The sequence below is a fragment of the Dama dama genome, chromosome 5, assembly GCF_033118175.1.
Source record: "Dama dama isolate Ldn47 chromosome 5, ASM3311817v1, whole genome shotgun sequence".
NCBI lineage: Eukaryota > Metazoa > Chordata > Mammalia > Artiodactyla > Cervidae > Dama > Dama dama.
Genome location: NC_083685.1, coordinates 53,420,232 through 53,445,369, shown reverse-complemented (window position 1 = coordinate 53,445,369; position 25,138 = coordinate 53,420,232). Strand labels below are relative to the sequence as shown.

Genomic DNA, 25,138 nt, shown 5'->3' with positions numbered 1-25,138 from the left:
TGTGAGCGTCTGGGGTACTTTTCTGCTGGGAGTTGCTTTTAGGCATGTAATCTGTGGGTTTTATTTATTTTTCCTCCCGGTTAGGTTGCCCTCCAAGATTCAAAAACTTCCCCCAAACCCGCCCGTGAGAGGGTTTCGTGGTGTTTGGAAATTTCCTCTATTAAGACTCCCTTCCCCGGACGGATCTCCGTCCCTAACTGTTTTGTCTCTCTTTTTATCTTTCATGTTTTGTCCCACCTCCTTTCGAAGACAATGGGCTGCTTTTCTGGATGCCTGATGTCCTCTGCTAGCGGTCAGCAGTTGTTTTGTGGAGTTTGCTCAGCATTCAAATGATCTTTCGATGAATTTGTGGGGGAGAAAGTGGTCTCCCCATCCTATTCCTCCACCATCTTAGTTCTTCCCTCCAGCAGGTGGATTTTTTTTTTTTTACCACTAAGCCACCTGAGAAACCTAACTTGTTCTTTAGCAATCTGCAGAGATCTCAAGCCAATGTTTACTGTGAGTTACTGTTACTAGTACTTTATATTAATGTATCATTATCTCTAAGGGCAATCTACAAGGACAATTTTGGGGTCTCCTTGTACAGAGGAAGAAACTATGAGTCAGAAGACTTGACCAAATTGCCCAAAGTCACACAGATAATTAGTAAAAGAAAATGAATTTGAATGAAATTTTGTCTAGCTCCAAAATTTACATTCTCCTCCACCCAAAGACAAAGAAGAACCTATCTGGACCCTTTTTCTAGAATGCTAGAAAAGTAGGTGGTGGAGCTATAGAACCAATGACTGAACCGTAAATTGCAGTGCAGCCCTTGTGGGACTCTGGGTAGCTTCTAGAACCTCTCTGAACCTCAGTTTTCTCATCTGTTTTTTTTTTTTTTTTTTTTCCAGTGGGTTTTGTCATACATTGATATGAATCAGCCATGGATTTCATCTGTTAAATAGAAGTAACAGTACTAATTCACAAGGTTATTGTAAGGATGGCCAATGGCATGGGCTGTTAATGTCTCTGCCAGTTGTAGTACAAGAATAGCTTCCTTCTGTCTCATAGGTAATGTTTCTTGGTTGATCAAAGGCAGACTGTGTCCTGGTTTGAAGTAAACCCACCCCTCCATCTTCAGCATGAGCTCTGTAGTGGATACTTTCCTTTCTTCTGTGAGGATCAAAAGAGTTACCTTTCTTGGGAGTTTTAATCCCACCCAAGGATTTAACCCAGAGTGAATTAAGTATGACATTTTTCATCACTAGTGGCAACTCCTACTAACAACTTTTGAATTCTGGCTTCTAAGTGGTAGTAATGGCCATATCTTCTTTAGAGTGGAAAGGATTCTGACTCGGCCTTGAGAAGACACTTCTCTGGAGATGGGAAAATTCATCCATAAACCCTGCATTTTTAGATCAAGACCCTCCGATCACATTAAGTGATGAAAGTTCTAAGTAACTGATCTAAGTTCTAAGATGTCAGTGTACTCTTGTCTTAACTATCGGGAAGGAACACCTGAGTCAAAACACAATTCTCTTTCAAAGCAGGAAAAACATATTGAATAGATAGAAAGCATTAGAAGGGTAGGGTTTTTCACTGTTGACTCCAGTTTGGGGAAATTATAAATTAAATGGTTCAGAGTCTACCATGTGGAAGAACCTATAGAGAGATGCCATTTCTGGTGTTGTCAGATAAGATATAGAAAAGACTGACATCACATGGGCCATACTTAAACGATCACTCTTGTTTATCTGAGTTAAAGGTTTAACTGGACATCCTGTATCTCCTATATTTTATTCACTGAATCTGGCAACTCAAGGCCTTATTGAACACTGACTGCTCTCTGCAGCAAGTCAGGGAGATGAACCCCTGGGGAGTCTTCCAAGGGTGCAGATTCTAGAATCGGACAGCCTGATATGTTCAAACTGGGCCATACCACCACAGCTCCGTGAGCTTGGGCAAGTTGATGACTTGTGTTAAGCTTCTGTTCTCTTATCTCTGAAATGGAGCTAGGAAGAGCACTTTTCCTGAAATTATCCCCAGGATTCAGTGTGTCCAGTAAATGCCCGTTGAGCACTTGCTGAGACTCAGTATCTGTGCACTCATAGTAAGGGGCAAGAGGCAGGCCGTGGCAGATTCAAGTAAGAAAGAACAGAGCAGGTTAAAAGGGTGGGGACATGCTGTTTCTCTTGGGTTTGTGTGTCTATGAAGGGACCTCTAGCAGAGACTCAGATGACCTGGGGGAGCCAGCGAGTTGTGTCTGAAGGAAGCCATTTCCTGGCAGAGAAGGGGCTGCCGCACAGGCCCGGGCTGGCAGTGGGGTTGCCGTAATGTCCAGGGGAGCAGCAAGAGCCCACTGTGTCTGAGGCTGTGAGAAAGGGTGTTGGCAGCTGACCAGCGAGGCGGCTGAGGGAGGGGGAGCGGTGTGGGGCTTGGAATCACTGGGGAGACTTGGAATTTGACTCTGAGTGAGCTGTGAAAATGCTGGAGTTGTGAGCAAGGGAGTGGTGTCAAGGCTCAGGTTTTAGAAGGACCACTTCTAAAACCACTACCCAGGTGGCTTAGTGGTAAAAAGAAAAAAAATCTCCCTGCCAATGCAGGTGGTGTGCATTCAACCCTGGGTTGGGAAGAGTCCCCTGGAGAAGGAAATGGCAACCCACTCCAGTATCGTTGCCTGGAGAATCCCATGGACAGAGGAGCCTGGTGGGCTACAGTCTATGGGGCCACAGAAGTCAGACACGACTGAGTGACTGGACGTCACACACACACACACACACACACTTGTCATCCGCCTGGACGTGGCACACACGCACATACACACACTTGCCATCCGCGTCTACAAGGATTAAATCGTGAGCTGCTGCAGCTACTGACGACTAGATGTCACACACACACACTTGCCATCTGCCTGGACGTCACACACACACACACACACGCACACTCTTGCCATCCACCTCTACAAGGAATAAATCATGAGCTGCTGCAGCTGCTGACCTTCAACACCTGGAAGGAGTTCAGGGTGGAGAGCAGAAATGAGGCGCTCTGTGCTCTGGGAAACTGGCAAAACAGGTCAGATATTTTCAGGAGCTCATTTTAGGAGCCCAATTCGTGCATCTTATATCTAGAAAAGCACTAAATTCCATCACAGTGATGTCTAACTCCACATGACTTTATAACCTTTATGAGACTAGCAGAAACTTTCTGCAAAAAAATATATGCTTGATTGCACGTACTCCACCTTCACTGAAATCAGATATACTGACCTTCCCCCTACCTCTTAGGAGCAGTTTCTCAGAGCTATCTGAAATGTTGTCTCCCAGGCTATAGCCCTCATTTTGTACCCAGTTAAACTTAACTCTCAACTGTCACGTGTCTGTGTGTGTGTGTGTGTGTGTGTGTGTGTGTGTGTGTGTGTGTGTGTGTGTGTGTGTTTTAAGCCTCTGAGAGAAACAATAGTGGTTTGGACCAGGGTGTGAACAATAGAGGTTGTAAACAGTGAGGGGAATCCCTAGTATGTAGGTGTGTAGAGGTCTAAAGACTGAGCCCTGGAGCTGCCCAGGGATTCAAGATAGAGAGGATATGCAGAGGAGACAGAAAAGGAGTAGCTGGTAAGGCATAAATAGAACCAGGAGAAAGGGATTAAATGGAATTTAAACAAAACGCGTAATTTGTGCCAAGCACTTAATCAGTTTGTAAGTTTTAGCTCTTGTGTTTGTTGGAACACAGGTTAGGCTATTATAACCATAGGCCCCAGAACAGAGTTAAGACAGAAATTCAGTTTTCTCTCGCTTTGAGTATGCTTATGGAGTTCAGGACTCGTGTGGAGCTCAATGGCATCAGGGACCCAGGCTCTTTCCAATCCACTCTTTTTTTAAATTTATTTTTTAATTGAAGGATAATCACTTTACAGAATTGTGTTGGTTTCTGCCAAACATCACCATGAATCAGCCTTAGGTGTACATATATATGTACCCTCCCTCTTGAAACCTCCTTCCCACCTCCCTCCCCATCTAATCCACTCTTGAGAAAAGTCTTATCCACACAGGAAGGAGATAGGATGGGTGTGCCTCTTTCCTTTAATGGGCACTCAAGAGCTGACTCACTGGAAAAGACCCTGATGCTGGGAAAGATTGAGGGCAGAAGGAGAAGGAGGGGACAGAGGATGAGGTGGTTGGATGGCATCATCGACTCAATGGACATGAGCAAACTCCGGGAAATAGTGAAGGACAAGGAAACCGAGAGTGCTGCAATCCTTGGGGTCACAAAGAGTACCTGAACAACAACATCACTTCTACTCACATCCTATTGGCCAGAATCAGTCACCTAGCGCAACAAGCTGCAGGGGACACTGGGGAATGTAGTCTTTTGCTTAGCATCTGGGTACTTGGCTAAAATTTTGAATTCTCTACATGCAGGGAGAATAGACATATGGGTATTGATGAGCCAACTTCCAGTCTGTGTGACAAGCATAATTTCAAAAGTCAATGCTCTCTGTATATGCCAACAGTATTCTTAAACTCAAGGGGAATTTCTCAGGCCCCTGATTGTCACTTACTTTTCAGATTGCTTCATCTTTTTCTGTTGTAAAATGTTACACCATAACTTCAAAAAGCAAAACAAATCCCCCAAATCCACTTTTATTTTGAAAAGGAATGTAGAGGGAAGTCATATGCATTTCCTCTCTAAGACTCCTCCTCCCCAATGCTAACATCTCAAACATTCAGGCAATGCTAGGCTTCTTGGGTTGGGAAAGGTAGCTAGTCCTGAGTGTCTACCATCGAAAGACAAATGCTATTGAACTAGAGATCAGAACAGGAAGCCACACTCCAACATTTCCTACAACCTCCCAGTTGAGTAGTTGGCCTCATACACTTCCTTTCTTCCTGTCAAGAAAGTTCTTCCTTGAATGCATTATTTCATCCACAAAGGGTCCCTATGGCCTTACTTAACCCTCTCATTTCTTATGAACTGGGCTTCCCTGGTGATTCAGATGGTAAAGAATTGCCTGCAATGCAGGAGACCCAGGTTCAACCTGTGGGTCAGGAAAATCCCCTGGAGAAGGGAATGGCTACCCACTCCAGTATTCTTGTGTGGAGAACTCCATGGACAGAGGAGCTGGCAGGCTACAGTCTGTGGGGTCACAAAGAGTCAAACACAACTGAGCAACACTTTCACTTTTTTTTTCCATATGAACTGTTGATTTGAGAAAAACTAATTTGGCTTTGAGATTTACTTCAATGCTAAGAAGCATGAGAATTTTCTGTTATTTATTTAAGATTGTTAAATGGCTTCAAAATAAACAAAGGACATATAATAAATGATGGTATAGTCTAAGAGCCCTATCATTTGGCAAGAAATTTCTCCTGGTGTCAGGATTTGTCTCCATCGGTCCTGCAGACATGACACTAAGTACTCCAGCAGATTTCTCAGAAATACCAATATTATTTTCTTCAGAAATTTGGAACTATCCGGGCGGATTTGATTGAGCAGATGAGATTTAAACAGAGACTAAAGGTGATCCAGACGCTGGAAGATACTACAAAACGGAATGTGGTGAGTCTTTTGAGAAATGGCATGTGGCTTTCTTTTTCCATCCTTCCTTGTATCCCCACTGACTCCACTTCCTGCTTGACAGACTAAGCGAATGTGAAAGAAAACAATCAGGCAGTTTCCCATTATGATATTTTTGAGTTTGTGAAAGTCATTGTGTTATTCTTTTTATATAAGGTACGAACCATTGTGACTGAAACGTCCTTTACCATTGATGAACTAGAAGAACTCTATGCTCTTTTCAAGGTAAGTTTCAAAGAAAATTCATGTACACTGAAGGGAGTAAAAGAGTTCACTTTTTTTTTTTTTTAATTTTTGACTGTGCTGGGTCTTCATTGCTTTGTGGGCTTTTCTTTAGTTGGTCGGTGGGGCTCCTCTCTGGTTGTGGTGTCAGGGCTTTTCTCTGCGCTGACTTCTCTTATGGAGCACAAGCTCTAGGGCACTTGGACTTCAGTATTTGCAGCTCCCTGGCTCTAGAGCACAGGCCCAGTAGTTGTGGTGCACAGGCTCAGCTTCTCCAAGACATGTGGGATCTTCCCAGACCAGGGACTGAACACATGTCTCCTGGATTGGAAGGTGAATTCTTTACCACTGAGCTACCAGGGAAGCCCAGCAGTTCACTTTAATAATTCAGTTAGTTCCTAGACTTTTCTGTTAAATTGTGAAGGGATAGCATGAGTGTCAACAAGCATCAATGGAAGATGGAGTTAAGAGTATAAAAATAGAGTACTTAATATGAAAAATAAAGATATAATTCATTTAAATTGATGTTTAGCCTTCTTCCACTTCATGTGGTATTTTCACTGTTTCCTTGGACTTAGGAAAATAAGGTGTTACTTTGTAATACTCAATGGAATGATGGCAATCAAGCTTAAATTCTTTTTGAAACTTCTGTAAATTTTAATTTCCTATATTAGTCTATGTTCAAGCACCCTTAAGAAGAGATACATAGCTGGAATAAGAATAAAGCTGCTTGAATGTCTAAGGGAAAGCCTAGTTGTTTAAATTTCTATGATTTTTCTAAGTCAACCCACGATCCTCAATAAGGAAATATTGTCATGAAATGAAGCAGTGTAGAATTGTTTTTCTTCTAGGGAAAAAAAAACCCACTTTTGTTGTAACTATCATTACCAACATCATAGGTAAAAATGTGACAATTGCCAGGAAAAAATTTTAAAGGATGCCTTTTACGCAGGTACCAATTTTATCACAATCTCTAATTGGCTAGTTTTTTGTATATTATAGAGCTTTTATTTCCAGAACTAAAGATAATTGAGGATCGCAAAGATAGTATAGGAATGAACAGAAGGGGGCAAACATAAAGATCTGAGTTGGACACTAGTAGATCTTAAGATCAGACCGAGAATGTGAGAGCTGAGAATATTTTTGCTAATATTCCCATTTACCTGTTAGCTACTGGAGGCTTTTTTAAAAAAATACCACCGTTTTACTTATTTCTGTTTCTCTAGTATCTAGTTTTGTGTCCCTGCCCAATAGGTGTTCCAAACATGTGTGTTGAATACATAGGTGATTCAGTGATCTGTTTTCAGTGATCCATTTTCAATGCGTGCTTCTGAGGCAGGCACAGAGAGGTTGATGGCCTTGTGCAGTCCAGCAGTTTGGGCAACAGCGCCCCCAGCAGGCTGCATTCAGCACTTACCGGTGCAGTCTTAAGCATGTGCCATCTCATTAGTCTTTTATTCAGATATGTAAAGCACTTAATTGCTCCATGTTAAGTTGGTTTTCCATAAGGAGGGAATTCCTCTTCATTTCTTAGAGGGAAACATACAATGATCCAACTTGGATTGAAAGAAAAAAATACAATGATCCAATTGAGATCAGACGGGAAGAAATCTGCTTTACAGAGTGGGGGTGGGGGACGGGTAGGGCCAGGATTTAGGGGTAACTATGCAGAAGTGGGGAATAGCAGCTAGAGGCAGCAAGACCGAGCACAGGTACCGGGAAGGGCTGTGACATTCCAAAGAGGAGGCTGACTTTGGGGCACACCAGAAGAGGAAGACCAGGGCTGGGTGTGCAGAAGTCCAAGATGCTGAGATCACTGAAGCCGTATCTTCTTCCCTGGGGACCTGTGCCCTCGGCGGCCTGGGCACCTCCAGGTACCAGGCATGTCATTTGTACACCAAGGATATTGCCTGAAGAAAGCTCTCCTTATACTCCAAAACCCTGCCGTTAGGTATGTTGGCAAACAGGAGTTCCCCAAGTCTTCTGAGAGCCCCAAGAGAGAGCCTGACACCCTCAGTTGGTGTCAGGGATGGGAAGGATTCTCAGGTACTCAGTTGGGTTCAACCACTCAGTCATGTCCAACTCTTTGCAACCCCATGGACTGCAGCATGCCAGGCTTCCCTGTCCTTCACCATCTCCCGAAGTTTGCTCAGCCTCATGCCCATTGAGTCAGTGATGGCAACCCCAGACAAAGACTTCAGATAAGGACTCTTTCTTGAGTTTTTTGAAGACTTTTCATTGGCTTCAATTCATCTGCACAAACATTTATTGAGGTATTACCATGTCAGACACACTGCCAGACTCTTCAGTCTTTTATGAAGTCAATTTCTGGGGGATCTCCTTCAGATACAAAGGAAAGAGACATTTGTTTCCCACAGTTTTCTGCTTGGGCTTTGGGCTAAACTTGGTAGAAAACGGTGAAGACTGACACCCTGAGGCAGATTTGGTAGAAAATGTGATTTGTGGCCCCTGGGCCTTACTTGAACTCTTTGTAAATTAGTCCTTTTTCAGTCTTGGGTCCCTAGTGCCCAAATGATGGAGTAGGGGGTCTCATCAAAGGAGAGGGACATGGTCTGTGTGACTTGCCATTTCCTGATGGCTGTGAGCACCATGAATGTGCCTGCAGCACACTCAGGTCCAGTTCTGGAGGAACATGGGTGCTTTAGTTAGGAGGCAGTGCTTTGGGTAACCTTTATCCACTGATGGAGCCCTGGTAAAAGGGGACCATTCCTGTGGGGCCGTATCACTAACTCCTTCCCACCCACGGGGCTCCTGGGCATCACGTCGGGAGTACAGCTCCACCCGGGGCACCCCTCGAACCTCAGCCTCTGCCTCTCTCCCCCAACCTCACCATCGTCACCGTGCTCCTCCACTCCTCCCCACCCAACCCCCCGCCATCCAGCAGCACTTGAGTGCAGCCCCCAAGCCTAATGGACTTGACACACTTCCTTTATTCTCCCAAAGCTGCACTGAGACACCTCTCCTTCCTCCTCTCTTGCCTACTCCCACTCCTCTCTTTGCTGGATTAGTAGCTACAATTCCCAGTAAACAATGAGGACAAAGACACTGGTCTTCTTTGCTCTGTTCTAAGTAAGAACAACACTGAAGTACTGCACGCTCACTGCTGACTGCTCCTTCTCAGAACCCCCAGGCAAGGGGGAACAATCTGGCGTGAGAGTGCTTCTTGCTATTGCAGTGTTTATTCATGCTTCTAATGAAATAGACAGTACAGCAGGAAATAAAGTCAAAAATAAAGTCTCCCTTTGGATGCCTGTCTGTCTCCCCAGCCTACCATTCATTGCTAACTGTAAACCTCTACCTAGGGGGACTGGAGGCTACTTACTGGCCTTTCTACTAGATGCTTCATCTTTGCGGTCTTCCTAGAATGGGCATGTGTTTCTGCCAGAATCAATATGACCTCCTGAATAAAGAGGCTGCCTTGTTTCCAAGGACAGAAACAGGAAGCCTTTAGCTGGATCTCTGTCCTCCTCCACCCTAGTGTTTCCTGCTCATAATTTTCCTGGCGCTATTTTCAGATGCACAAAACAGGAGGGACTGCATGCTTGTAGCCTCGGTACTGGATGACTAAGATAATCTTTGGGCTTCCCGGGTGGTGCTAATGGTAAAGAACCCGCTTGCTAGTGCAGCAGATGAAAGAGACATGGCTTCGACCCCTGGGTCGGGAAGATTCCCTGGAGGAGGGCACGGCAACTCACTCCAGTACTGTTGCCTGGAGAATTTCATGGACAGAGGAGCCCGGCAGGCTACGGTCCATAGGGTCGCAGAGAGTCTGACATGACTGAAGGGAGTTAGCATGTGTCAGCACACATGCAGGGTAAAAGTTATGTGATCTTGGTACTAGGAGGCAGGGGTTTACAGGACACTAAATTAGGAGTTTGGAAGCCCAAAATCACATTATGATTCTGCTTTGACTAACTGGTTAGGTGACTTGTGGGAGCCACTTACCCTCTGAGCTGTACCATCCTCACAGAGGACAGGAGGTGATCAGACTGCCGGAATTCAGGTTAACACTCTTCAGGTTAACACTCTATGTATTTCTTGTAAAACAGAGTCTTTGTTTGTCTTTATGGGAATTACTTCTTAAAATGCTTGTGAGTGTGAGGGTAGCAGGGGGAGAAAATGGTGAAAGGGAGGTTCTTTCTTTCTTCACCTACTCCAGTAATTGAAACGGGTTTTTCATGCCAGATATAAACACGGAGATGGTTGCCATCGATTGGCGGGAGGTGGTCAAGTGGAGATAAATGTAAAAGAGAAGCCAAGGGTGCCCTGCCACCACTGCCCCAGGAGATGCAGACGGGTGACCTAAAGCCTTTTCCCAGATTTGCCGGTATTTGCTGTGAGATGCAGCCTCCCATATCATCCTGTTCTTCAATTCTGCAGGCGGAACATCTAACCAGCTGCTACTGGGGCGGGAGCAGCAATGCACTGGACCGGCATGACCCCAGCCTGCCTTACCTCGAGCAGTATCGCATCGACTTGGAGCAGTTCAAGGGCATGTTTGCTCTGCTCTTTCCCTGGGCCTGCGGGACTCACTCTGACGTGCTGGCCTCCCGCTTATTCCAGTTATTAGATGAGAATGGAGACTCTCTGATCAACTTCCGAGAGTTTGTCTCGGGGCTGAGTAAGGACATGATTGCATGAGTTTGGGGATCGGGGTGGGGAAATCAGGGGAGATGAGGCAGTGAGCGCCATGGTCCTCCTTGCTGCCCTCGGGACCACAGCCCTGCTTTCCTCGGAAGGCAGGGCTTACGGGACAGAGGAGCACATTTTAAGGTTCGCAAGCTGCTTGTAAATCTGTTTTTAGTTAATGGATGTATCATATGATTAAATCATTACCTTCTACGTTAGTTAGTCTCTCAGTTGTGTCCAGCTCTTTGTGACCCCATGGACTATAGCCCGCCAGGTTCGTCTGTCCAAGGCATTTCCCAGGCAAGAATACTGGAGCGGGTTGTCAAGCCCTTCTTCAGGGGATCTTCACAATCCAGGGATCAAACCCGGGTCTCCCACATTGCTGATAGATTCTTTACCATCTGAGCCACCAGCCCGCAGATAGTCTTCAGCACTAGTTAATATACTTTATCATGGGATTTGCAAGAATACCAACTTAAACCCTAAAATCACAGACCACAATAACTTGATGAGGGAAGAAGAAATGTTTGGATGTGGATAGCTTTTCCTTGTCCCAACATATGTTTATCCTACATATGATATATTTCATAAAATTTTATGAAACATTTCATAATTAAATAAAAGGCTAAAAAAAATGAACAGCTCTGCAGTCTAGTGAAAGTCTTTTCTCTCCATTTTGTGGGGAGGAAATGTGTCCATTCCTCAGAATGCCCACCCACACCCGACAAGCATCACGGGTTTCTGCCCGTCAGCTTCACTGTCTGACCTGTTTACTGCCCTATATTCCACTGGGCTTTTTGCATTAATATTTGAGCAAGAAAAGCAATGTGGTGGTCGAGCTTCACCTGACATGAGGTTGTGGATGTAGCAGGCATTATGTCGGGCTGCCAGAATTAAATAGGAAGGAAAAAAATTTTTAATTCTAATTGTGCCACACTCTGTGATGTGGTCCATGCACTTGAAAGTGATATGTGCCCAAGGAAACATGAAGGCCTCAGGCGTAGAGCCAACAATGATTCCAGAAAGCACCCTAAATCATAAAGAATAATGACTCAGAAGGCTTAAAGGCCAGAGGAGACTGATGGATGTTAAAAAAACAAAAGAGAGTAGGTGAGTTGCCTTAGATAAGTAAAAACTATTTGCAGAAAGCACTCAGATACATCATTCAAAAGGGCTACATGGAGGAAACTAGCCTTTATTAAGCGTAGGCACCATTGTGATGCTTTAGAACTTGTACATTATCATTTAATCCAAACAGACCTTTGAGGTAATAATAGTATTGATCCATGCTTCCCAGGTGGCTCAGTGGTAAAGAATCTGCCTGCCAATGCAGGAGACACAGGAAACATGGATTCAATCCCTGGGTTAGGAAGATCCCCTGGAGGAGGGCTTGGCAGCCATGTATTCTTGTCTGGAGAATCCCATGGACAGAGGAGCCTGGCGGGTTACAGTCCACTGTGTCGCAAAGAATCAGACACGACTGAGCAGGAGGACAGAAGCACACAAGAGTGTTGACAGCTAACATTTATACAGCACTTACTCAGCCAGGCTTCGCTCTCAGACTTTATGTGCATTTCATTTACATAAGGCACACAACTGCAAAGTTGGTGTTTGAACTCAGGCACCCTGGAAGCAGGGTTGTGCAGTTACTATGATGCTTTATTATCTGTGTGCTTATTATTAATATCCTCATTTTCAGTTAAAGAGATGGTGGCTCAGAAAAGTTAAGCAACATGCTAGAACATTTGTTTCTAGCAAGTCAAAATATTTCTGCTATTGAACTGAAAGGCATGATTTGTCCATGCTGGGCCCAGGATTCAGACAAAGTCTGTCTCAGAAGCACGTCCTTTTTCATTCTTCTGTGCTTAAGGACAGCAAACAATTTTTCTTTTTTTAGGGAAGGAGGAGGTATTGATTTTTAATTGCACAAATAATGCGTAAATACATTCTGCTTTTTAAAAAAGTGAAAAAATGAACTTGCATGGTGGTCCAGGGAGCTAAGATCCCATGTGCCACGCAACATGGCCCAAAAAATAAAAATATAAAAGTGACAAAATTTTTTAAAAGTGAGCAAAATAAAATAAAAATGTGAAACAATCTGGACAAGGCTAGAGACCTTTTGACTCTCTCCTAATCTTTTCAGTTCCAGAGTAACTACTTAGTATCACTGGTATCTATCAAAAGGAAGATTCTTTTTAAAATGACCTATGGACAAAGTAAGGAGATGAAAAAAGAAAGATTCTACATGTAGGAAGGGGGTCAAGGAATTTTTGCTGTAAGCATCTTTGCTGCAACCAGTTTTGCTATACAACTAATTGGCCATAAGACCATTTTAACATGAGAGGTAAAAATACTTAGTTGACAGTCACGACTCTAGAAAAAGATAACAAGTCAGTGTTTGTAAATCCTTTGATAAGCATGGCATCCGGTCCCATCACTTCATGGCAAATAGATGGGGAAACAGTGGAAACAGTGACAGACTTTATTTTCTTGGGCTCCAAAATCACTGCAGACAGTGATTGCAGCCATGAAATTTAAAAATGCTTGCTCCTTGGGAAAAAAAGCTATGCTCAACCTAGACAGCATATTAAAAAGCAGAGACATTACTTTGCCAACAAAGGTCCATCTAATCAAAGCCATGGTTTTTCCAGTAGTCATGTATGAATGTGAGAGTTGGACCATAAAGAAAGCTGAGTGCTGAAGAATTGATGGTTTTGAACAGTGGTGTTGGAGAAGACTCTTGAGAGTCCCTTGGACTGCAGGGAGATCCAACCAGTCCATCCTAAAGGAAATCAACTGAATATTCTTTGGAAGGACTGAAGCTGAAGCTGAAGCTCCAATACTTTGGCCACCTGATGCAAAGAACTAACTCACTGGAAAAGACCCTGATGCTGGGAAAGATTGAAGGCAGGAGGAGAAGGGGACGACAGAGGATGAGATGGTTGGATGGTTTCACCGACTTGATGGACACAAGTTTGAGCAAGCTTCAGGAGCTGGTGATGGACAGGAAAGCCTGGAGTGCTGCAGTCCCTGGGGTCACAAAGAGTCGGATGTGACTGAGCGACTGAACTGAACTGAACTTGATGAGTATGGTCATCCCCCTCACTCTTCAAAACTAGAAGTTTACCAAGCTATGGCAGATATAAAAGAAGTGGCTGCTAATTCACAGTGACCTTCAAGGGCACTAATAATTGATTCTTTAGCTAATTCGGGTATGACAGCTTCTCCTCTCAGGCTGTCTTTACCACATTTATAATGCAGTATTAGACACTGATGGCAAAAGGAAAATCAAGCTCCTCCTGCCCCCCTAAAAGAAAATGGTTGTGTGATCCCTGATGGGTATATAAGTTTCGTGAAAATACAGTCTGGCTTAGATTAGCTTGCTGAAGGATTTGCAAAAATTGATATCTGGTTTTCCAGTGTAATGTAACCATCAACCAGTAATTTTTTTTATCTTTTATGGCAAAATGACCTTATGGTCAATTTGTTGTGGGGTAAATCTGCTTTTGGCAAAGATGTTCAGGATGAAAATACCAATGTGTAGAAAGTGACAGGAATCAATATAAATATATAATTTATTTAAGCTTAGTCAAACCCCTGTGAGGCACATACTCTTCAAAATCTTGGGAAAAGGAAAGAGAGGCTTGCAGTCCATGATAGTGAAAATACTGGAGAATAGTACTAAGGCTTCTTAAAATGCAGTTGAGTTCTTAGAACAAAGTAAACTCCACCTAGATCACTGGGAGGAGGCTCAGAGCTGTAGTCAGTCCTGCGGGTCGATTACACCTATGGAGATGGACAAGTCGACTAGGAAAGAGAAATCCTGTTCAAGTCTTAAGAAACTAAAGAAAGAATTCTGGAGAAGATGGGTCAGTAATTTCAGTGTCCATCCCTAGAAAGATCCTCCCTGAAATTAGTGAACAAATAAGTCTCTGTGGAGTTAGCGATAAGAGATTACTATCTGAAGGCACACAGTAGCTGGATCTCCTTTTTCAGCGGTATTGCTGGAAGGCAGCTTTTCTAAACAAGCCACATATGTCACAAAGCAGCTGGTCATTGGACGTTGCAGAGTTGGAGGGATATGGAAGCTGGTGATTCCATGACTGAACCCTGCCCCCAAAGCATGACAGCCAACGGAGAGTTCTCTATACACTGGGCTTGATGTTTAACCTCTGTGGCTGTTGCCTTATCTACAAAGTAATGATTGTCGGGACTGAAAGAAGTAATTCAAGTCAAGTTCCTACAGCAGTGCCTGGCTCAGAAAGTGTAAGTTATTGTTGTCTCTACAATGACTAATGAACCCCCCTCTACCTGACTCCGGCAGCGATTTAAACTATCAAGGTAGAGAAGGCACACTAAATGTGTCAGTTACACAAAGCTGGAAGAGACAGTCAGCATGTTGGAGGACAAAAACAAGATGGAAAAACATATTAGAGGAGGGAATGATTGGTAATAACAAATTGATAGGGATAAATTGGAAGTCTAACATTTAAAAAAACTATTTATTTATTTATTTGCTTATTTTTGGCTGTGCCGGGCCTTTTGCTGCAGTGGGGCCTTCCGTAGTTGTGATAAGCAGGGGCTGCTCTCTTGTTTCAGAGCATGGGCTCTAGGACCTGTGGGCTCAGTAGTTGTGGCTCAGGGACTTAGTTGCTCAGAGGCATGTGGAATCTTCCCTGATCAAGGATGGAACCCCTTTCCCCTGCATTGGCAAGCGGATTCTTAACCAGTGGACCACCAGGAAAATCTCCAGAAGTCTTAAATTTTAAGAAATTATTGTAAAAGAACTGTATGTCTGCATATACATACATATAGTGGTTTCAGCTATGCTTTCTAGAGTCAGACAAATCTGAGTTCAAATCCTGGGCCTGCCACTTGCTGTTAATAGCTTATGGCCTTGAACACATTACTTGAGTAAGGCCGGAACATCTGAGGATGCTCAAGCAGGTGCTGGATCCTCTCTATGTGGATGTGGACATGGGAGGTCAGACAAGATAATCCCTGCTGTCCCTGTCAACCAGTCCAGATCCTGTGATTCCTCTTTTCCCAAATCTGATTCATCTTTAACTCTTTACTCTGAGAACATGTATTTACAAAGGGTTTTCTGATTCCTGAAATACCTATTGACTTTAAGGGAGAAAGTAACAAGATTCTTTGGATTGAAACAGTGGTGATGTAATGGCAGATGTGTGCATGCTAAGTTATTCAGTCATGTCCGACTCTTTGTGACTCTATGGACTAGAGCCCACCAGGCTTCTCTGTCCATGGGATTCTCCAAGCAAGAATACTGGAGTAGGTTGCCATGCCCTCCTCCAGGAGATTTTCCCAACCCAGGGATTGAATCTGCATCTCCTGTGGTTCCTGCATTGCAGGCCGATTCTTTATCACTGAACCACCGGGGAAGCCCTTAATGGCAGCTCAGTTCAGTTCAGTCACTCAGGCGTGTCCGACTCTTTGCAACCCCATGAATTGCAGCACACCAGGCCTCCAGTCCTCCCAGCTCCTGGAGTTTACTCAAACCCATGTCCGTCGAGTCGGTGATGCCATCCAGCCATCTCATCTTCTGTCGTCCCCTTCTCCTCCTGTCCCCAATCCCTCCCAGCATCAGGATCTTTTCCAATGAGTCAACTCTTTGCATGAGGTGGCCAAAGTATTGGAGTTTCAGCTTCAGCATCTGTCCTTCCAATGAACACCCAGGACTGATCTCCTTTAGGATAGACTGGTTGGATCTCCTTGCAGTCCAAGGGACTCTCAAGAGTCTTCTCCAACACCACCGTTCAGAAGCATCAATTCTTCTGTGCTCAGCTTCTTCAAAGTCCAACTCTCACATCCATACATGACACTGGAAAAACCATAGCCTTGGCTAATGGCAGCTAGGTTAGGCTAATTTGAACTGAAGAAATATTTAAGAGACCAGAAGCAACTAAAAAGGATTTCTAAAATGAATAATTTGAAGCACTGTCAAACATGTATTGAGGGACTTCCCCAGAGGTCCAGTGGTTAAGACTCCATGCTGTCAGTGTAGGGGGCATGGGTTCAATCGCTGGTTGGGGAACTAAGACCCCACATGCTGCAAGGTATGGCACCAAATAAAATTAATTTTTTTTTTTAAATAAACTTTAAAAACATGTATCAAGATTATTTCTGAACTCTAGCAATTATTATGATACTGAGGCCCAGTCACTGGACTTTTCTTACCAGTAGTGTTGTTAGTTGCTCAGTCATGTCTGACTCTGCGACCCCATGCACTGTAGCCCCCCCTCTCTGTCCATGGAATTTTCCAGGCAAGAATACTGGAATGGGTTGCTATTCCCTTCTCCAGGGGATCTTCTTGACCCAGAGATCAAACCCACATCTCCTGTGTTGGCAGGCAGATTCTTTACCATCTGAGCCACAAGGGAAGCCCTTCTTATCAGTAACACTCGTTTAATTTGTGCCAGCTGCTAGCCTCAGAACCTTTAATTCTCACCTTTCGTGGGTCCTGATGTCAAGACCACTGGTAGAATCTTCTAATTTGTCATCCTGCCTCCTAGAGGGGAAACTGAGATCCAGAGAGATTCACTCTCCCAAGGGCACTTGGTATCTATACGAAGACTCTGAAACCAGACACCCTCATTCCAGAGCTTTTAACACCAATCCCACACAATATCTGGGTTTCAGCTTGTAAAAGGTTGATGCTTCAAGGGGACACTAAGCCTTGGCGTGGGGTGGGGCTGTTGCGAGCACACACAGGACATTTCATGTTGGTGCTTGTGTAACCTCTAGGTGCTGCATGCCATGGGGACCTCACCGAGAAGCTCAAGCTGCTGTACAGAATGCACGTCCTCCCGGGTAAGTGAGCCCCGCAGAGCAGCACGTGTACCTGTGACCCTGGCCTGGCTTGATGTCTTTTTTGGTGTGACCTGTTTGCCTCTTCTTTGATATACAAAAATCACTCATTGATCACTAAGAACAAACTCAACAGTATTATTGACAGGAGTTCCTGAATCAGCAGGTGCTTGGTTCAGTGGTCATTCATTTGTCCAAAGTGTGAGCTGCAGTAACAGAGCAGACTTTTGCAAGAGAATGAGTAAATAGCACTTGGTAACTCCTGGAATCCTGAGTCTGGGGAGAGCAGTCTTACCTCTGACAGAGACAGTGGGAAAGATGGTGAGGGGTTTTTGAGTTCAAGTTTAAACCAGGGTGGCCACCAGTTGGAAATATCTAGCAAATATGAAAAAAGAAAGAAAGAGAGGGAGGGAAAGAGGAAGAGAGAGAGAAAGTAGAGAAAGAGAGAGAGGGAGGAAGGAAAGGGGATTAGCTCTAACAATAGAGATAGGATAAAACTATAGATTTGGGAATAATCTAAAATTTGGTTCCTTAAAGCATCATCCCATAGGATTTAGGAAAGTTTCCGAAAAGGAAACCGTGAAGGGACCCTTTGGTGAGGGGTTGTTATAAAAGAAGATGGAGTTATAAGGTTTTTGAGGCTGCGGGTATTCCAGGTCCCTCAACCGCTGTGCCTCCCCCATGTCGCTTCTTTAATAATTAAAGCACACTTTCAGAGCCATGGCCCTGCCGACGTGAGAATTGTCTCCTCTCTCTCCAGAGCCGTCCTCCGATCAAGACGAGCCGGATTCTGCTTTTGAAGCGACTCAGTACTTCTTTGAAGACATCACCCCAGAATGCACACATGGCAAGTGACTTTTCCTCCTCAGGGCCGCTCTGCTTTTGTCCTACAGAGCCCTCCGTTGTTGGAAACCAAGCTGCCTCTAAAGCTAGGCAGCCAAAGAAGTATATGAATACAGTTGCCTAATAGGCTATTTTCTTTTCAGATTTTTGAACTTGAGTAACTACTGGGGTCAGGAAGATACCCTGGGGAAGGGCATGGCCTCCCACTCCAGTATTCTTGCCTGGAGAATTTCCCCATGGACAGACAAGCCTTGTGGGCTATAATCCATGGGGTCACAAAGAGCCAGATACGACTGAAGCGACTTAGCATGCATGCAACTGCTGGGGAGTGGGTACTTTAGCCCATCAAAAGGACCATGTATGACCGGGACTCCCCTGGTGGTCCAGTGGCTAAGACTTCGTGCTCCCAAGAAGAAGGCATGGGTTCAATCCCTGGTCAGGGAACTAGATCCTATATGCCACAACTAAAGATCCTTCATGCTGTAACTAAGACCCAATTGCAGTCAAATAAACAAATAAAAGAAAAAGCATGACCTGTAGAGCATTAACTTTGCTCCCCTCTCCTTGATAGGGTGAGACATTCATTAAAAATGTCATCCTATTGTTATGCTCTTCAAAATCAAGACTAGCATTTCTATCAGATATGCTGCTCTGTAACAGATGTCAGCAAACTTTGGACCAAATCTGGCCCACCACCTCTTTGTATGGCTTGTGATAATATAAAATGTATATTAAAAAATTAAAATAATATAAACTGTAAATGTTACTGCATAGAAATAAAGTTTTATTGGAACACAGCCAGGAACATGACCAAGCTCATTCAATTATATATTGCCTATGGCTGTTCTTACACTGCAGTGATAGAATTGCCTCAGATATTTGCCATCTGGCCCTTTACAGAGAAAGTTTGCTGACCCCTGCTCTGTGTGGTTGTTAGGTCTACCCAGACATGATCTGGCTTACTGGGGATACCTCCAGATTAATATGTGAACTTGTTCTGTTTTGCCATGTGTGAATCTCAGCAGCATCTTTCCACTTGCTGCTGCCATGCGTTATTTACTTCATCATTATGGCAGCTTCCTGACTTCACCTGTTCGAAAGTCAGTGTGAGTTGTTCCTGGGTCCTTTTGCCTCTTAAATCTTACAGCCCCTAAAGAAGCACAGCTCAGACCTGCTTTTGAACTGTGAGCACCTAAGTGATTGAGTGGAGAGGAGTGAGAGGCAGACGCAGTCTTCTTATTGACATACGTGTTACGGGCAGGAGCTCTGGTCAGGATGCTAGCTCTGTCTAGATGACCTCCAGTAGCTTCGTGTATCTGGGAGCCTCAGGGTCCTTGTGGGAACCTGGGAGATGAGAGCTGTCACCTTGGGTACAGTAAGGATTTAGTGAGTTAATGTAGTAAATCTTCCAGCATAATGCTTTATCCGACAGTACTCTTCACATTGCTAGTAGTCACCCCACCTAGAGGTGTTTCTGTTTTCTCTTACACATGCTAATAAATCTGCGGGTTTATCATGTAACGTTCTCCTTTTTTTCTAATTCTCTTGGCAGTGGTTGGATTGGACAGCAGAAGCAAACCCAGTGCAGATGACGGCTTTGTTACCGTGAGTTTAAAGCCGGACAGAGGTACAGACTTCCTCTCCTCTGTGTTTCCTTTACTGCTGGCTCAACAGTTGCTTCTTGACCTTTGAACACTAATTTCTTGGCATTTGGATTTTAGGGAAGAGGGCGAATTCTCAAGAAAACCGTAATTATCTGAGACTCTGGACTCCAGAAAATAAATCCAAATCAAAGAATGCAAAGGATTTACCAAAACTGAATCAGGTGAGTGCTAAACCACAATTCATTCATTTTAAACCTTGAAGCCCTGTTTTCAGTCATAGATAAATGTAGAGTAAGTACCCCTCAAGGATAATGGTAACTTGGAGCGCTTATTTAGTACCTGTTTGAATGTATTTTGTGCGTGCTTTTGTGCATTTACAGTATGCTCTGTTATGAGGAAATGACCGCCTCAGAAAATAGGAACCACAAAATACTGTGGTATTTTGAGATTACATGCATTCTCATCCCAATCATTGAAAATACCCTCAGAGGAAAGGTTACCCTCCTACACTGCTGGAGAGAATGTAAATTGGTACAGCCACTAGGGAGAACAGTATGGAGGTTCCTGAAAAAAATTAAAACTAGAACTACCATAAGACCCTGCAATCCACTCCTGGGCATATATCCAGAGAAAAACATCATCCATAAGGATATATGCACCACACCAGTGTTCATGCAGCACTGTTTAAAGTAGCCAAAACATGGAAGCCACCTCAGTGTCCATCAACATAGGAATGGGTAATGAAGATGTAATACCTATATACAGTGGAATATTGCCCAGCCATTAAAAAGAATGAAATAAGGCCATTTGCAGCAACATGGATGGACCTGGAGACTGTCATACGGAGTGAAGTAAGTCAGACAGAGAAGGAGAAATATCATATGACATGCCTTATATGTGGAATCTAAAAAGAAACGATACCAATGTACTTACTTACAGAACAGAAAGAGACTCACAGACTGAGAAAACAAACTTATGATCACTGGGGTGGCGGGGCGCTGGATAGTTAGGGAGTTTGGGATGGTCTTGTACACACTGCTATATTTAAAATTGATCATCGACAAGGGCCTACTGTATAGCACATGGAACTCTGCTCAATGTTCTGTGGCAGCCTGGGTGGGAGGGAAGTGTGGGGAGAATGGCCAGGGACACCAGCAGATGTGTCAAGGGAGAGAGGATTTGAGCTGAACTTGGAAAACTTGGGGCGAATGCTGAAGTGTATAGGCATGAAATAAGATGAGGTCTACGATTTACTTAAAAGTCTGCAAGAAAGGACAAAAGAGTTAAACATTTGTATAACAGAGGAACCACTAATAAAGAGACCTGTAGTTGTGACCAAGAGGAAATCCATTTGCATCTCCCTCTGCAGGTTCAAATCCTGCTTGACTACAGTCATAAAGCTAGTGGTAAAGAGCCCACACGCCAGTGCAGGAGACATAGGAGATGCCGATCAATCCCTGGGTCAGGAAGATCTCCTGGAGGAGGAAATGGCAACCTACTCCAGTATTCTTGCCTGGAGAATCCCATGGACAGAGGAGCCTGGTGGGCTACAGTCCATAGGGTTGCAAAGAGTCAGACATGACAGAAGTGACTTAGCACACACACAATAAAGAGACTAAATCCACCATCCATCTCTTTAAATCTGCACATCCATCCACCCTACAATAGGACTTCTCTGGGATCTTGCAGGAGCCCTGATATTAAATGGCCTTTCAGTCCACTTGGGTCCTGGCTCTGTACTCCCTATGAGGTGGTCATGGTCTTGTGTTTTCCTCCGTCACTTTTCAGGGGCAGTTTATCGAGCTGTGTAAGACAATGTACAACATGTTCAGCGAGGACCCCAACGAGCAGGAGCTGTACCACGCCACGGCCGCGGTGACCAGCCTCCTGCTGGAGATTGGGGAAGTGGGCAAGCTCTTCGCCCCGCAGCCTGCCAAGGAGGGCGGGGGCGGGGGCAGCGGGCCGGCCGGCCACCAGGGCCTCCCCGGCAGCGTGCTCTTCCCCAAGAAAGGGCCGAGCCCGCCTTACGTGCCCGAAGCCGTGGAGCCCCTGCCGGCCAGCTTGGCCGGGGCCGGTGAGGAGCACTCCCTGGGCGGACAGATGGAGGACATCAAGCTGGAGGACTCCTCGCCCCGGGACCACGGGGCCTGCTCCTCCATGCTCATCTCGGACGACGACACCAAGGACGACAGCTCCATGTCCTCTTACTCGGTGCTGAGTGCCGGCTCCCACGAGGAGGACAAGCTGCACTGCGAGGACATCGGCGAGGACACGGTCCTGGTGCGCAGCGGCCAAGGCACAACGACGCTGCCCCGAAGCACCAGCCTCGATCGGGACTGGGCCATCACCTTCGAACAGTTCCTGGCCTCTCTCCTGACCGAGCCGGCCCTGGTGAAGTACTTTGACAAGCCCGTGTGCATGATGGCCAGGATCACCAGTGCAAAAAACATCCGGATGATGGGCAAGCCCCTCACCTCCGTCAGTGACTATGAGATCTCGGCCTTGTCCGGCTGAATCCGGCGCCTTCTCTGGGGACCGGGAAGGTGGGGGGCGGGGGGCGGGGTCTTTTTTATGTTCTGTGTTGGGGCTTCAGTCTTCCTTTTAAATTAAATATTTATTAGTACCCGGCTTGAAGCCTAGTGTTTTCATAATATAATACAATGAAAAGCTGTTGGAGAAATACTTAAACACCTCCATGTAGGTACAGTACCGCTCTCTTGTTGGGGGGAGGGGGATTTACCAGAATGCAGTGAATTCCAAAAAAAAAGATGACTCTGTCTGTGATATGTGCGTATTTATAACTTCTTAATCTTGCTGTTGAGCTGTATACATAGTGCTGTTTAAATGCTAAATAAGGCAGCAGCCGTTGTGTATTTGGGCTTTTTTAAATAAAATTAAGAGCTGTAAGCAAAGTGAGATGCCACAGAGAGAATGTTCTTAAATGGAATAGGCATTGTCAGCTGGGGTAAACTCTATACCACTTTAAGGGAGCATTAAAGCTATTTTTTAAGATTTGAAATATATTTCATAAAAGTCCTCTATTCAAAAAGCATATTCTGCAGGCATTCCCATTTGAGGTTCTAAGCAGTTAGGAAAGTGTAAGTGATTTTTATGTGATGCCAGAATAACACCTCTATTTGATCAATTTGGGCAAATACTGGACCAAATTGCATTGAAAAACTGATGATTTAAGTCAGCTGGCCGGAATTCAGGGGGAAGTGAACCGTCTTTTGTGACAGAGAATCTGAAAGTGGCAACAGAAATGATAAAGAGGATCCAGAATTTGGGGGGTGGGGTGGGGGTGGGGGAAGAGTAAAAGTACTGATGCTTCTTATGAATTTTCAGCTTCTTGTTGCTCATTGCAAATAAAGCAAAAAATAATAAACTTTACCATTTCCGTGCTCTCCATAGGTTCAAGAAATCATACCGTGTATCACATATGACCATCTTTCCAGTTAAATCAATGTAGAGATAATGTAAAATGAAAAAAAAAATCTGCAAGATCACGTAACTGAATGTGTAAAGCGGAACTTGACACTTTATATAAGAGAATAGTATGCTCTATTTACTGAATGGACTTGGAAATGAAACTCGCACCTGCACTTTGTATTTTCGCTTCTTTTTTATTACTGTTACAGTTTTGTCTTTTACAGATGTTGGAGTTCTTTTCTTCTTATTGTTGAATTCATAATCATGATCACATTTTCTTTGCATATTCAGAATATTCCTTCCAATACATTCCTCTATTTTAGAATCCATTGTGTCTTTATTTTTAGCTGTTGCTGCTGTTTTTAATTTTGTTTACAGAATGATTTTTTTAAACTATCCAATGATGTAGTGTTAACCTCAAATAGGATAAATGTGAACAAATAAAATACATGGATACTCAAATGTGGCTTTTATCTCTGTACTTCCGTTCCTGTCTACGGTGATAGCATTATTCTTTTGAAAACTTTGCAGGGGAAATTATGTTAGACAACCATTTTGGCTAAGGAAACAAATTTTTATAGGCAAATATTTTGAGGTAAGAAATACAGTTTGGGGAAGTCCCTGGTGGTCCAGTGGTTGAGACTTGGTTCTCACTGTGGGGGCACAGGTTCAATCCCTGGTGTGGGAACTAAGATCCTGCAAGATGCACAGCATGGCCAAAAAAAGAAAGAAAAGAAATATACTGTGTAGTGGTGTGCACATGAATGTAAAAGAAGGAAGAGAATCACTATTGGTCATTTAATTTTCTAACTCATCCTACGTAAGTGATGAAAGGGTGAAAATCCCTCTGTAACACCACTTGGTATGTATTTCATTGAGTAGTCCCTTGATTTGACTCTTAGGTTGTTATACATTATTCTATCATTGTTCCTATCACCTAAAGATACCTCGGGAAATAAGTTTGTAAAGTCTGGATATTCTTATCTCCAAAAATCAAAGATGGGTATCAGAGGCAAATGATCATGTGTTTAAATGTGTAGCCCTTGATAAGTGAGTTTATTGAGTTTTGCCAAGAGAATGTGCTGGTCATAGCGAACACCCTCTTCCCACAACGCAAGAGAAGACTACACATGGACATCACCAGATGTTCAATACCAAAATCAGATTGATTATATTCTTTGCAGCCAAAGATGGAGAAGTTCTGTACAGGCAGCAAAAACAAGACCGGGAGCTGACTGTGGCTCAGATCATGAACTCCTTATTGCCAAATTCAGACTTCAATTGAAGAAAGTAGGGAAAACCACTAGATCATTCAGGTATGACCTAAATCAAATCCCTTACGATTATACAGTGGAAGTGACAAATAGATTCAAGGGATTAGGCCTGATAGACAGAGTGCCTGAAGAACTATGGACGGAGGTTTGTGACATTGTACAGGAGGCAGGGATCAAGACCATCCTCAAGGAAAAGAAATGCAAAAAGGCAAAATGGTTGTCTGAGGAGGCCTTACAAATAGCTGTAAATGGAATAGAAGTGAAAGGCAAAGGAGAAAAGGAAAGATATACCCATTTGAATGCAGAGTTCCAAAGAATAGCAAGGAGAGATAAGAAAGCCTTCCTCAGTAATCAGTGCAAAGAAATAGAGGAAAACAACAGAATGGGAAAGTCTAGAGATCTCTTCAAGAAAATTAGAGATACCAAGGGAATATTTCATGCAAAGATGGGCACAATAATGGACAGAAATGTTATGGAACTAAGAGTAGCAGAAGATATTTAAAAGGTGGCAAGAATACACAGAAGAATTATACAAAAAAGATCTTCATGACCCAGGTAACCACGATGGTGTGATCACCAACCTAAAGTCAGATATCCTGGAATGTGAAGTTAAGCAGGCCTTAGGAAGCATCACTACTAACAAAGCTAGTGGAGGTGATGGAATTCCAGTTGAGCTATTTCAAATCCTAAAAGATGATGCTGTGAAAGTGCTGCCCTCAATATGCCAGCAAATTT

At 44.0% G+C, this 25,138-nt stretch overlaps 1 protein-coding gene across 1 annotated transcript in view; it reads left to right on the top strand.

Moving 5' to 3' along the window:
- Positions 1 to 23,339, top strand: part of TBC1D9 (TBC1 domain family member 9) — a 128,106-nt gene extending 104,767 nt beyond the window's left edge. The window contains exons 14-21 of the mRNA XM_061142395.1: positions 5,437 to 5,535; positions 5,710 to 5,778; positions 10,177 to 10,417; positions 17,191 to 17,256; positions 18,014 to 18,100; positions 19,649 to 19,723; positions 19,818 to 19,921; positions 21,489 to 23,339. Of these exons, the coding sequence (XP_060998378.1) occupies positions 5,437 to 5,535; positions 5,710 to 5,778; positions 10,177 to 10,417; positions 17,191 to 17,256; positions 18,014 to 18,100; positions 19,649 to 19,723; positions 19,818 to 19,921; positions 21,489 to 22,214 (1,467 nt within the window). The 3' untranslated portion in view covers positions 22,215 to 23,339. The remainder of the gene's footprint in view (positions 1 to 5,436; positions 5,536 to 5,709; positions 5,779 to 10,176; positions 10,418 to 17,190; positions 17,257 to 18,013; positions 18,101 to 19,648; positions 19,724 to 19,817; positions 19,922 to 21,488) is intronic.
- The last annotated feature ends 1,799 nt before the right edge of the window (positions 23,340 to 25,138 follow it).